The sequence below is a fragment of the Tympanuchus pallidicinctus genome, unplaced genomic scaffold, assembly GCF_026119805.1.
Source record: "Tympanuchus pallidicinctus isolate F22 unplaced genomic scaffold, pur_lepc_1.0 scaffold30, whole genome shotgun sequence".
NCBI lineage: Eukaryota > Metazoa > Chordata > Aves > Galliformes > Phasianidae > Tympanuchus > Tympanuchus pallidicinctus.
This window is the reverse complement of record NW_026294748.1, coordinates 808,051-819,323: the sequence shown is the minus strand read 5'-3', so window position 1 is coordinate 819,323 and position 11,273 is coordinate 808,051. Positions and strand designations below refer to the sequence as shown.

Below are 11,273 nucleotides of genomic sequence, written 5' to 3'. Positions count from 1 at the left end.
GTGTGAACTGCAAGGGATTTCCCAGGGACACGAGAACAGAGTTTAAACCTTGCACTGAGGTCTCCTGGTGGCCTCAGGAAATGGACTTCCCGCAAGAAGAGGATTCGTCCGGATAGATTCTTCATGTGAGTTCCAGTAACTGTGCCCATCACATACTTAACATCCCTCCTTGCCAAAAATGAAACAGGCAAATCCTCACAGGCAGAAACACCAAAATCCTGAACGGGGCATATTCTGTGGTTCTATGATGCAGCACTTCACTCTTCATAGACTCAAAGCTACCAGAAGGTGGGGGGGGTGTTTCCTTAGCTGGATTTTTGTGCTTAGGGGAAGATTATTTTGGCTTCTGTAAGTTCCTCTTTTGCAGATTTGGAAAACTGCTTTGTTTTTTGTTTCCGACAAAGGAACTGACAAAGCACTGGATTCAGAGCTCATCTGCACTGTCCAATCTATCAGTCCATTCAGAGGTCTCTTTCTCTCCCCATGCTATTTGCATTAAATCAAATAGATTTTCATGGTTTCTATCTAAGGAAGAGCTCTTATCTGCTTGTGCTCAGACTCTTCTTGGGAAAAGCCATTTCTTCATCAGCTGCTGCTGCAGATCGTTGGGAAAGAGGGTGGGACCTTCATGCTGACGTCCTTTGGGCCGTGCCTGACTATAAAGAGCGAGCCAAGAAACTCTCCCAGGCAGTTTGCAAGGACTGCCTTTATTCTGCAGCCACTACAGTTCGCTTTGAGGAACAGAAGAGGGAGTTGGGCCTAACCACGATGGAGAGTTAAACACAGCTGTCATGTTCTTGATGTGAAACTGGATACTTCTTTCTTTTGCAGCTCAGCAGGGTTTTATTCCCACCCTTCCTTTCTCAGCTCTCTTCTACGCACGCAGAGGTAATGCTGCAAACAGTCTGCACGAGCCCTGAGCTACTGGTCAAGCAAAACATCACTGAAAATGAAAGCTGTGGCTACAGTCCAGGCCAGGGATCTCCGCAGCCTGGGGAAACTGCCAGTCCCAAAAGGCATTTTCAACAAAGCCCATCGCTGCCAGACTCTGGATTAACTGAACTTAATGTTGCAAGCCCTGAGATCTACCCAGCTCCTCCACATAAACCTCCAGCGATGTCTGCTCCCACTGGTAAGATCAAACCTTTATTGACATTTTCTGTTTTATGCTGCTTTCGCGAAGTGAAGAGGTTCATTCACTGACCTGGGACTCCGTTTGTGCCAGCAGCGTTCAGCTTCTGTGGCAGCAGCGTCAAACAAAGGCTCATGGCGTGCTGCTGCTCACACCTTGTTGTTGTTTGGCTGTGCTCTGCCATGCTGAAGTCAGAAATTGTTCCCCTTGCTGAAGGGCAGCTCAGTACTCCATTATTTCTGCCTATCTCCAACGTTCTGCTGCTCATTCACAATCTGAATTGCAAGTTTGGTTCTGAATTTAATGGCAATGTAATATAGATACGACCTTTGAGTTGTTAATCTTACAAAATCATGTGAAAGTGTGCTTGGTCAATTGTAGCTGAGCTTTCAAGAATACAACCACGCATGTAATGTAACCCACTATCTGGCATTTTTACTGAGGCAGTTGTGTTTTTTCCCATCGCTTTTCACAGAGTCCTTTGAAACAGAATCATAGAACCACAGCATGGCTCAGGTTGGAGGGGAGCTCAAAGCCCACCCAGTGCCACCCCCGGCCGTGGGCAGGGCTGCCCCCCACCAGCTCAGGCTGCCCAGGGCCCCATCCCACCTGGCCTGGAGTGCCTGCAGGGATGGGGCACCCACAGCTCTCTGGGCAGCAGCGCCAGCGCCTCACCGCCCTGACCAAAGGATTGCTTCCTCACAGCTCACCCACATCTCTGCTCCTTCACTTTAAAGCCATTCCTCCTTGTCCTGCAGTCACTATCAGACTGTAAAAAGTTGGTCCTTTTCCTCCTTGGAAGCTCCCTTCAAGTGCAGGAAGGAAACACCCTACAAAGACTAAATCCTTCTTCTTCAAAACATCAGCCATAGGAATCAGTCCATTTCTAGAGCAGTCTGAGCAATAACCTACACTTTAGAAGCCCCAGCACTCAGTGACAGGCTGGACAGGCACAAACAGCACAGCCCTCAGCACCAAGCATTCAGTACATCCTCAGTGCACCGGGGACAAAGGGGTGTCAGCTTTCATTGCCTGGAACAGGGCACAGAAACAGCATCACACAGCTGAAACCACCTCTCATGCAGCTGCACTCCTGTCAGCACTGCTGCTTTGGGCAGCTGCACCATGCATGCCTGCTGGGCTGGGCTGCAGCCTCGTGCTGACCCCAGCATGTGTCCTTCAGTCTGCTTATGTCATATGTTAACTAGTGGGAGCCAATGCAACCAAACTGTCATTTCATAATGATGATAGCTGTTACTGACTGTGTTATGGGAAGGTTGATCATCTTCAAGGGGAGAGGGGTCAGGGATGTGGTGTTATATAAAAGGTGTTTCAAAAGCAATGCATTTAAGCTCCTAATCTGGGCAAGTCTTTCAAGTTTGGGGATTCAAGTCTAAGATGCAAGAAGAACTAGCAAACAATTACAGAGCAGCTTGTTTTGATGATGGCAAACTTGTTTGGACAATTATATATGTTCTCAAATAACTATTTCATTTCAGTACAGAAAACCCTTGCTTCCCTTTGCATCACACTGCACTGACGTCTCAGAGAATCACAGAATCACTCAGGTTGGAAAAGACCTTAAAGATCATCGAGTCCAACCACGACCTAACCATACTACCCTAACTCTAACAACCCCCCACTAAACCATGTCTCTCTATACACCAAGAGCCACTGCAGAAAGACTTTGGACATGGCATCACTATCTCAATTCTAAAACAACTCTATTCCTTATTTTTTTTTAACCAAAATCAATAAAATAAACTGCGGGGCAGGAAACTGCACCAAAATATGTACTGCAGCACTGGAGCAGCCCGAGAAGCGATGCGTTGCAGTAATTGTGAGCAGGAAGCGTCTTAATAAAAGGCCAGAGCTAAGGAAGACGTGGGGTGGTGTGGAAATTTCCCACAAGTGATGATGAACACCAGAATCACAGCTCGCAGGGTGACCTCATCCTCCCACCGCCCTCTAACAGCTCAGAGAATTCTGTTCCTTTAAGCACTGTGACTTTTCCAGACTCGGCGCTGGGCTCGGATCCCCCTCCTCGGAGGCGTTACATGGGTGTGAGGGTGAAGATGCCGGTGCGGGAGCTGCTGAGGAAGGTCCGGCTTTCCAGGGGGCTGCAGGCAGCTGCCAGCCAGGTAAGGGCTGTGGGAGGGCGGCCCTCAGAGCTGGGGCTGCAAGAAGCCATCCGTGATCTGAATACTGCCCTGCAATCTATCCAGAGGTGGCCCAAAGAAACAACTTTGCCCTTTGGCTCTAACAACCCAGGCTTCCAAAAAGGCTGTGCTCCTGTCCTTGTGTGGCTGCTGCAGATTGCCTGCTCGTGGAAATTCATTCATGTGCAGTCTCTGCTGTGCAAAGTACACAGTGCAAAATACAATGCTCTTAGCTTAGGTCACACAGTTTGCCATTGTTTCACTTTCTAACATGCGAGCATTTTAAATGTAGTTTTGTTTTTATTATTATTTTTGTCTCCTCAGGAAGCCTCATCAGTGAGGACGGCAAGCAAAGGATCCTCAGGAAAAACAGGTTGGGAAGCTCCTCTCAGTGACACCACCTCCTTTTCACACAGGGACATCAGTGTTGAGTACCAAAGAGCCCCATGCCATCCCTAGGGCCCCTCCAATGGCAGGAGCAGGGCAGCCACGCACCTTCACCGTGGATGTGTTATATGGGACAGAATAGTTCTGCGTTGGCCCCCCCTGCCCCAAACTCAAGATGGCTTTTTTCTTCCTTTCTTTTCAGCAGAAAAGAGAAGAGTTCACCCTTATACAGAGAAGCAGCTTAGACAGGTATGCATAACACCTTCAGCGCCACGCTGCCAGCCTCCCCAGGCGCATTTCACATATATCACCCAGCCAGAACAGGACACTTCATGTCTGATTTCCCTCCCCCATCTTCCACCCTCCCCACTTTTGTTGCTGTTTCAGAGCAAGCAGAGCATCGGGCAAACGCTAAAAGGCTTAGAGGACCTGGATATCCTGGTGGAGGTGCTGCAGGAAGACCTGAACAAAAGCCAGCTGAAGAAGGAATCTCTGCGTGCTGCGCCCGATGGCTTTTGGCAGGGCTTCCCTGCAGAGCTGCAGGCCCCTTGGTGGGGAGCTGGAGGAAGCAAGCAGGCAGCTGGCAGCGTGCAGGAAAGGTGCCAAAGCTTCACCAAGCTGCGTTCTCATTGTTGCTTTACAGACTGCAGCTCGGCATTGCAGGAAGAGGTAGAGAGCTCCTTTTGTGATGGTCAGAAAGACATGCAGGAGCCTGATTCACCAGGAACGTTCTCAAGGACAAGGGAAAAAGAAAGCAGCTGGTGGATGCAGGGCGTGGGTAGCAGCACCCAGAAGCACTGCTGGGCACAGCCTGCACAGAGCACATCTCCCTGCTTCGATCCACCAGGAGCCCATCCAGAGCCATTTGTGGAGGCTGACAGCGACTCTTTGGGTTCCAGGGGATGCTCGAGGCAGACCTCGATTGCTTTCACACAGCAGGATCTCTCCGCCATCTCTTTCTTCCAGTTCCAGCTACACAGGGAGGAAAGCTTGCTGAGGAATATTCCGGCAGACAAACTGCTTGCACCTGATGAAAATGGCAACAGGTCTCCAGCTTTTTTGCCTATAGAAATACATTGATTTCTATTTCCTGGGGCTGTAACTTCAAGTGCTACTTCAGGGCATGCCAGTGGCAAAGGTCTTCCAGCTCCATGGCGTGTTCAGATGTGCTCCAGAACCCCAGTTTTAGACTGAATCAATATTCCATTAGTAAAATTAGAAATACTTCATGTATTGCTAGACAACAACTGCCATAGGACAAATTCAGTGGGAACAACATTCAAGGCTAAACTGTAAATGTAAGCTCACAAGAAAATGAACTCAAGCAAAGCGAGTCATTGCTACAGAAAAAGATTTGCAGAAGAGATCTTTTCCATGCTGCACTCTAAGGAAAATTACTTCTGGGTTCTGTGCAGTTCAGCTAGGTTGAAAACATTGGGATCAAATTCTCACATGCGAATAAAACTAATTACAGTTAAGAAATTGAGACAATTAGACTGTATTTAAGTAAATGTCACGAGCTAACAATTGCAGCACACATTTACAAAGTACATGGTGACAAGGTCAGAAGAATACATAAAGGCAAGACCACACACCCAATACACCAACCCTGAGACACAGTTATCATGCTCTGGGATGAGAGAAGGAAAAAACAAAGGGAAAAATACCACCAATGCCTGTGTCAGTATTTTCTCCAGACAGAAAGAAAGGCTCACCCACATTAACAAGAATTCCAGTATGAGATTCAGGAGAAACACACTATTTTGAGCAGCTCCCTGAGACTGGAGTTAGTACTCTGGTACTCGGTCCTACATAGGACCGAATTACGGTTTGGAAATACTTTGTTAGGTGCAGGAAAGAGGTTTCCCTTCTTTGGGTTTCCTCTGCTTTTTCTGTATACTAAAGGAAAAGAAAAAAAAAAAAGGAGGAAATCAGGTTTGGTTGGTGGCTAGAAGGAAGGAGCAGCAGCTCCTGGATAGGAGAGGAATGGGGTAATAGTGAGAAGGGAGGACCAAGAAATCCTGGCAGACAATAAATTCAAACAAAGCTGGAAAATCAGCAACTCCTTTATCAATACAGACTAAATAAATTAAATGCTTAAATATCTCAAGCTTTTGGTGTTTGTGATCCTGTAACATTTCATGCTTTGAAATCTCTGTTCCTTTTGAGTAATTTAACCATTATTTTACCTGTTTAAAACATCTTCTGTTCCAGGCTGCTGCACAAGGCTGTTGCTCAGGGAAGAAGAGCTCTGACTTACGCGCTAGCGCGGAGATTTGCGTCCCTGAATAAAATTGACGAGAAGGATGCAGAGAAACGGGTAGGATGCTGAATTGCCAAGAGTCATTTCCTATGGCATGCAGATGCCTTTCAAACCCTGACAAATGCCAAGCATCACTTTGGGAAGGAGTGGCTGCTATCCTCGAGTGAAGAGCAAAACAGAAGGAGGGAGGCAGTGCTCCGAGCAGAGCAAGTCATAGCATAGCTGGGCAGGGATCCCAACATCCCACTCCCCACTTCATTCTCTAACAAGAACTGTGAAATGTAAGACTGGCTTTAAAGCAACAATGAGTTTCTCTCGTTCTTCTCTCCCCAGACAGCACTACATCTTGCTGCAGAAAAGAACCAGCACCTGATGGTCGGTGACCTCATATCCCTGGGGGCAAACGTCAACGAGCAGGATGGGCGGGGGAAAACCCCCCTCCACCTGTGTGCAGAGAATGGGTACCTGCGGGTCTTAGAGGTGCGCTGTCATTGCTGCTGCTGTGGGATGAGCAGCGATAGAGCAGAAGTCAGATGCGTGCTCTTTAGTTTAAAGCAGACAAGGGGTTTTGAAACCTGGAAGTTACCTTTGGTCTGATGGGGTTAAGGTGAGATAGAATAAGGGCAGCTGGGCCCAAATCGGGATTTATCGTCTCAAAACCTTCTTGATTTCAGGTTTTGAAAAACTGCAAAGACGGCGGTGTGTGCGTAGCAGTGAACGTGGCGGACCACTGCGGTAAGAGGAAGCGCTTCGCCGTTTGGGTGCTTTGTGTCAGAAGCCTCAAACAACAGATTCTACCTGGGCCTGAGGATGATCGATTCGGCATTCGAGCAGCCTGCCCTCGTGGGGGCTGTCGTGGGGTGGGGTGGTTCCTGCAGTGCAGACGGACGTGTCTGACTGCTCCCTGGTTTCTGTTCAGGTTTGACACCACTGCACTGTGCTGCTCTTGCTCACACCATCTTAGCCACGGAATCCCAAAAAACCGACGGTGACAGTGACATGGGGAGGTTCCTCAAACTACGCAAGGACCAAATTCTCGAGGGAATTAACTGCTTGTTGCACATGGGAGGAAAAGCGGAGCTGCAGGTGAGAATCAGCAGCAGGCTGTTCACTGTGACCTTACGTTTTCCTGTTTGACTGCAATCACAGTCTCACTGCATTTGCAGGTTCTACGTTCGTGTCAAACTACTGCTCCCTGTTTAAAAATTGAGGAGAACACCGAGCTGATGTGTTTGCTCCAGACTCATAAACCCAAGGAACTGGACATTCTTCAAGAGGTAACCATACAGCACCTGTTAAGCAGGCTCTGACCTCGTACCCGAGAACCCAGATTAACACAAGCCCTCAGTGAGCACAGGAGATGCTCCCAGCCCTGCCCTGGTTTGCACAGGGCAGAGAATCCCCTCTTCAGGGGAAAGGCTCCAAAGGACCTCACTGCAAACGCTGCCCCAGACATTGCCAATGCCTCCTTACTTTCAGCAATTCCTTAAAAGACAAAGAGCTGAACTGTATCCTTTCCTCCAACCCTAAGCACATCAAAAGCACATGGCAGGTCCCAAAATATCCAGATGGTCCCGTGGGTATCCGTGGCTCTTGCTGTGTTTGGTACAGGACACAAGGCACCAGCACTGAGAAGTGAAACCTTGTGGGCTCCATTTCAAAATCCTATTCAGCTGAAATAATGCAATATGCAGCACAGACTTCAGTATTCTTGTCCAATATTAAACAAATATTCGGTGCTTGAAAGTAACAACAGCCCTTCCACCTTTTTCAGTGTCTTTTGACTATCAGAGATGAGCTCTCACTTATGCATACGTGTAGAAACTAGTAATGTAAGATTTGAACTAGGAAAACAGACTGAAAGCCACACTTCAGGTCCTCTAGGGAATCACAGAATCACCGAGGTTGGAAAAGACCTCTAAGACCATCCAGTCCATGCTCTGTAAGAGATAATCCACAACAGAAGCCATGAAAATAATTTCAACTCAGCTCATCTCTGACTGAACTGATAACTCTGCCGCCCCTTCCTTTTTGATGGCAAGGAGCAGAATCTAGGTTTGGAATCTCAAAACTGGAGCATGGTCTGAACACAGAGACTTCTGCTGGAAATTTACTGTTCTGCTTTCCTCATCCATGCAGAGTAATGGTTTGCTGGAAGCTCCAGGAGTGCCGTGTCCCTCACCAGCAGATCACTTCTCTGAACTTCTGCCCGTTTCACCTTTGGACTTCGTGGACATTATTCTTAAAGGTATTTTCTGTGAATGTTTTCTCCTAGTCAGAATCTCAGTAATATAAGAGCTGCAATGTAGTGTCAAGCTCTGGTTCATCCCCTGCGCTGCTATATAACCATAATTCATGAGCTTCATGGGAACTGATGGAAAAGATGCCCAGTGATTTACAACAGACTTTGGATTAAGTCCAGAGTTCTGCACAGAATCTCTTTAGCTTGAAAATAGGGCAGTGTGTGATTGGCATGAGAGAGAAGACGTCACATGTAAACTGAACCGAATTTGTGTTCATTTATTACCTTCCAGGGAAATGCTGATAAGGCTCGTTATCTGCATCTCGTGGTCCGTGTGCTGCAGCTGTTGCTGAAGAATAGGCCAAAAACAGACAGTAAAAGTCTTCAAAAGTATTATAGCTTGAACTGCCTGTTGAAGATATCTCCTCAGTACCCAGCAATCAAGAGTAAACTTGATTGGCAGGGCAAATCCTTAGACAGTGTTAGATGCTCCAGTCAATGAATTGGTCTTAACTTTCTCATGAAGCTGAGCATTAGCACTGCTTTCTGGAGGGCCATTGCAACTGTAGATGTTCTACTTTCCCAATGTCTGAATTTTTTTAATGCAGCTACCATTGGTTAAGAGGAAAACCTTCTATTTTAGCCCTTAAGGACCTAGTCCTGATGGTACCAATGTAAGGTCAGTCTCTGCAGTCTGAATTCAAGGCACTGGAAAAAGATAACAACAAAATCCCCCCCTCCAAAAAAAAGACAGACCAAAACCCAAAGCACAACGCACAGCTGTGCTGCTACTGAGCAGATTTTTTCAACAAGAGTCGAGCTGATTATCTATGCAATCAGAATTTGCCACCAGTAATGGACTTCAGGTGAAGTCTGGGATGTAAAACATTTGGAATGGTTTATCTGTGATGATAAACAGAGGAATACAGCTTTATAAAACGTAGGTCTGTAAGAATACTTCACAGCAATGCGCTGTTAGACCGAGCAGCTTTGCCTCAAAAATTTTCAACTGCCAGATACAGAAGTATTCAATGGGACTGCTAGAAATCAGGTAATTAATAGAAAGAAAATTCTCTTCCCAGATGTAATGTCATTTAATTTGAACTTCTGATTGTGAATTAGCTGGTTTCTATGAAACTTCCCTGTTTGCTACGTATGGAGCAATCTACATTTACCTAGCTACAAAGTGATTGATCCAGCAATCAACTCACAGATGTACCTCCCATTAAAGTAGATGGGAGATTTTTCACGTGTAACATTGCAGGATCCAGCTCTGAGTACTCAGCACGCTTGGGGAACTGATCTTTAATGATCTCTTTGGATTTTCCTGTCAAAAGGTTCCTTTTATTTCTTCTTGGGTATCCTTAAGTGTTAAGCTCCAAGAGCTACGTTGCACAACATGAAGCAAGTTTTACTAGAAAAGTGACAGTGTTTAAGTTAACTCCAGTGGGATTTTGGTCCTATCTTACGTTTCTCATGTTCTGAACTGCTGATCAGGGTTGCATTCATCTATGTTCAGATTCTTGGGTCTGGATGAGACCTACATCAAGATTCTTACGCGTACCTTATAGTTTTGTGTTGCTGTTCACATAATGGGTTGTAAAGCTGAACATCCCCCTCCTGCCATAGGTGTTCTGCTTGCTTTGATCCTTTCCCCTTTTGGGTTTCACATGGAAATACAAAGACTTTCCTCTTGTGCTTTGAGGTGAAGATCCCCTCTATTACCCTCTATTACCACTCATTCCTCCTTCATGTTGGCATTTTAACTCACATCTGAGCTCACAGCCCTTCCTCATGTGAAGAGAATTAATGAGGATCGTCTGAGTGGTTCGGCTTTCATTGGTGGATTTAAGGATCAGATCCAACACTCACTGAAACTGAAGACCCTTTAATAAAGTAAAAACGAAGAGATGCTGCATTGCAAGCAAAATGAAGAATGAAGTGATACAGTGAACATAGAAGAGCATCAGTAAGCATTTTAAGTGAAAAAATGATCATTTTTATGGGATATCTTTAAAAAGTGTAGAAATCTACTCCATAAGAATTCAACTTTAATCAAGGAGGACAGGAGCCTTAACCTATCGTTTATTCAACATATGCTAAACTGAACTAGCCTATGAAATATATCTATGAGTTATAACTTAATTGCATTACCATTAGTAGGTGTGCTTTACGTTGCTTCATTGTCCCTTCCTGTCAATAAATACATGATTTCATGCTGTATGAAGCTTTCTGGTTTGTATGAACTGCTCTTGCTGTAACACACTCGTGGCAGAAGTGGTGGAGAAACTGGAAGTAAGGAGCTGATGAATGTGTAAGGGTGGGCAGAAGGGCAAAGAGACCTGACAGCACCCACAGGCTCTGCAAGCACTGCGTTTTCCCTACTGCCAGCACAGCTGATGCTGCAGTGGTACAACAGACAGCTGCTCTCAAAGCTGGGCTGAAAGAGAAGAAATAATTATTATCAAATGGAAGTTCTGGGGCTGAGGCTTTGCACCCAGCGTCTGCAGTGGATGACTGGGGTGGGAAGTGTTAGTGATACTGGATGTTGTGTTGAGGGACATGGTTTGGTGGGAGCTATTGGTAATGGGTGAACGGTTGGACTGGATGATCTTTTAGGTCTTTCCCAAGCTTGGTGATTCTATGATTCTATGATTCAGGGCTGTCTCAAAGGAAAGGACACCACTCTGAATTAACACAACACAAGCCTGCCCACAGGTCTCATTGGTCCCAGTTCAAACATGCTCAGTTAGCAGTGGTTACAGGATGCTGGCAGCCACCCTGACGTTACAGCTGGGCTCACAACTGCCCAGCCCTGGGTCCCATCCATGAGCCACAGCCGCAGGCAGCAGCCTGGGACCCAGCAGCGTGCTGTGCCACCCAGCAGCATCACAGGGAGCAAGGCTGCATGCAGCAGGCGTCCTCCAGCTAATGAATCCCCAGCCAGCTCCCCGTGCTCCCCCAGGCTGCAGTCACTGCCTTTGAACTGTGGCACAAGGCATACTTAAAGAAATGCTTGGCTTCTTCACCTCGCTTCTCACCCTGGGTTACAAAATGAGTGTCATGCACTGGCTCACATGGTTATTTTGA

At 46.6% G+C, this 11,273-nt stretch overlaps 1 protein-coding gene across 2 annotated transcripts; it reads left to right on the top strand.

Annotated features, from left to right (window-relative positions):
* Window positions 1–674: 674 nt before the first annotated feature.
* LOC128087604 (NF-kappa-B inhibitor zeta-like) lies at window positions 675–10,403 on the top strand. Of its 2 annotated transcripts, none has more exons than XM_052697319.1 (12): window positions 675–1,132; window positions 3,149–3,273; window positions 3,616–3,664; window positions 3,884–3,927; window positions 4,066–4,724; window positions 5,893–5,998; window positions 6,275–6,421; window positions 6,616–6,676; window positions 6,861–7,027; window positions 7,108–7,218; window positions 8,081–8,189; window positions 8,476–10,403. In XM_052697319.1, exons 1-12 carry the CDS (start codon window positions 892–894, stop codon window positions 8,484–8,486), a joined length of 1,830 nt encoding a protein of 609 aa, XP_052553279.1. In that variant the 5' UTR covers window positions 675–891; the 3' UTR covers window positions 8,487–10,403. The 2 variants fall into 2 exon arrangements, with proteins under 2 accessions (XP_052553279.1, XP_052553278.1); XM_052697318.1 differs by having other exon boundaries at window positions 3,881–3,927.
* Window positions 10,404–11,273: the final 870 nt, after the last annotated feature.

Excerpts from the sequence above, each read along its gene's own strand:
- LOC128087604 (XM_052697318.1), top strand. The coding sequence starts at position 892 with ATGCTGCAAACAGTCTGCACGAGCCCTGAGCTACTGGTCAAGCAAAAC. Across the intron at positions 3,928-4,065 it reads CAGAGAAGCAGCTTAGACAG|AGCAAGCAGAGCATCGGGCA; the intron begins GTATGCATAACA and ends TTGCTGTTTCAG. Across the intron at positions 6,422-6,615 it reads GGTACCTGCGGGTCTTAGAG|GTTTTGAAAAACTGCAAAGA; the intron begins GTGCGCTGTCAT and ends TCTTGATTTCAG.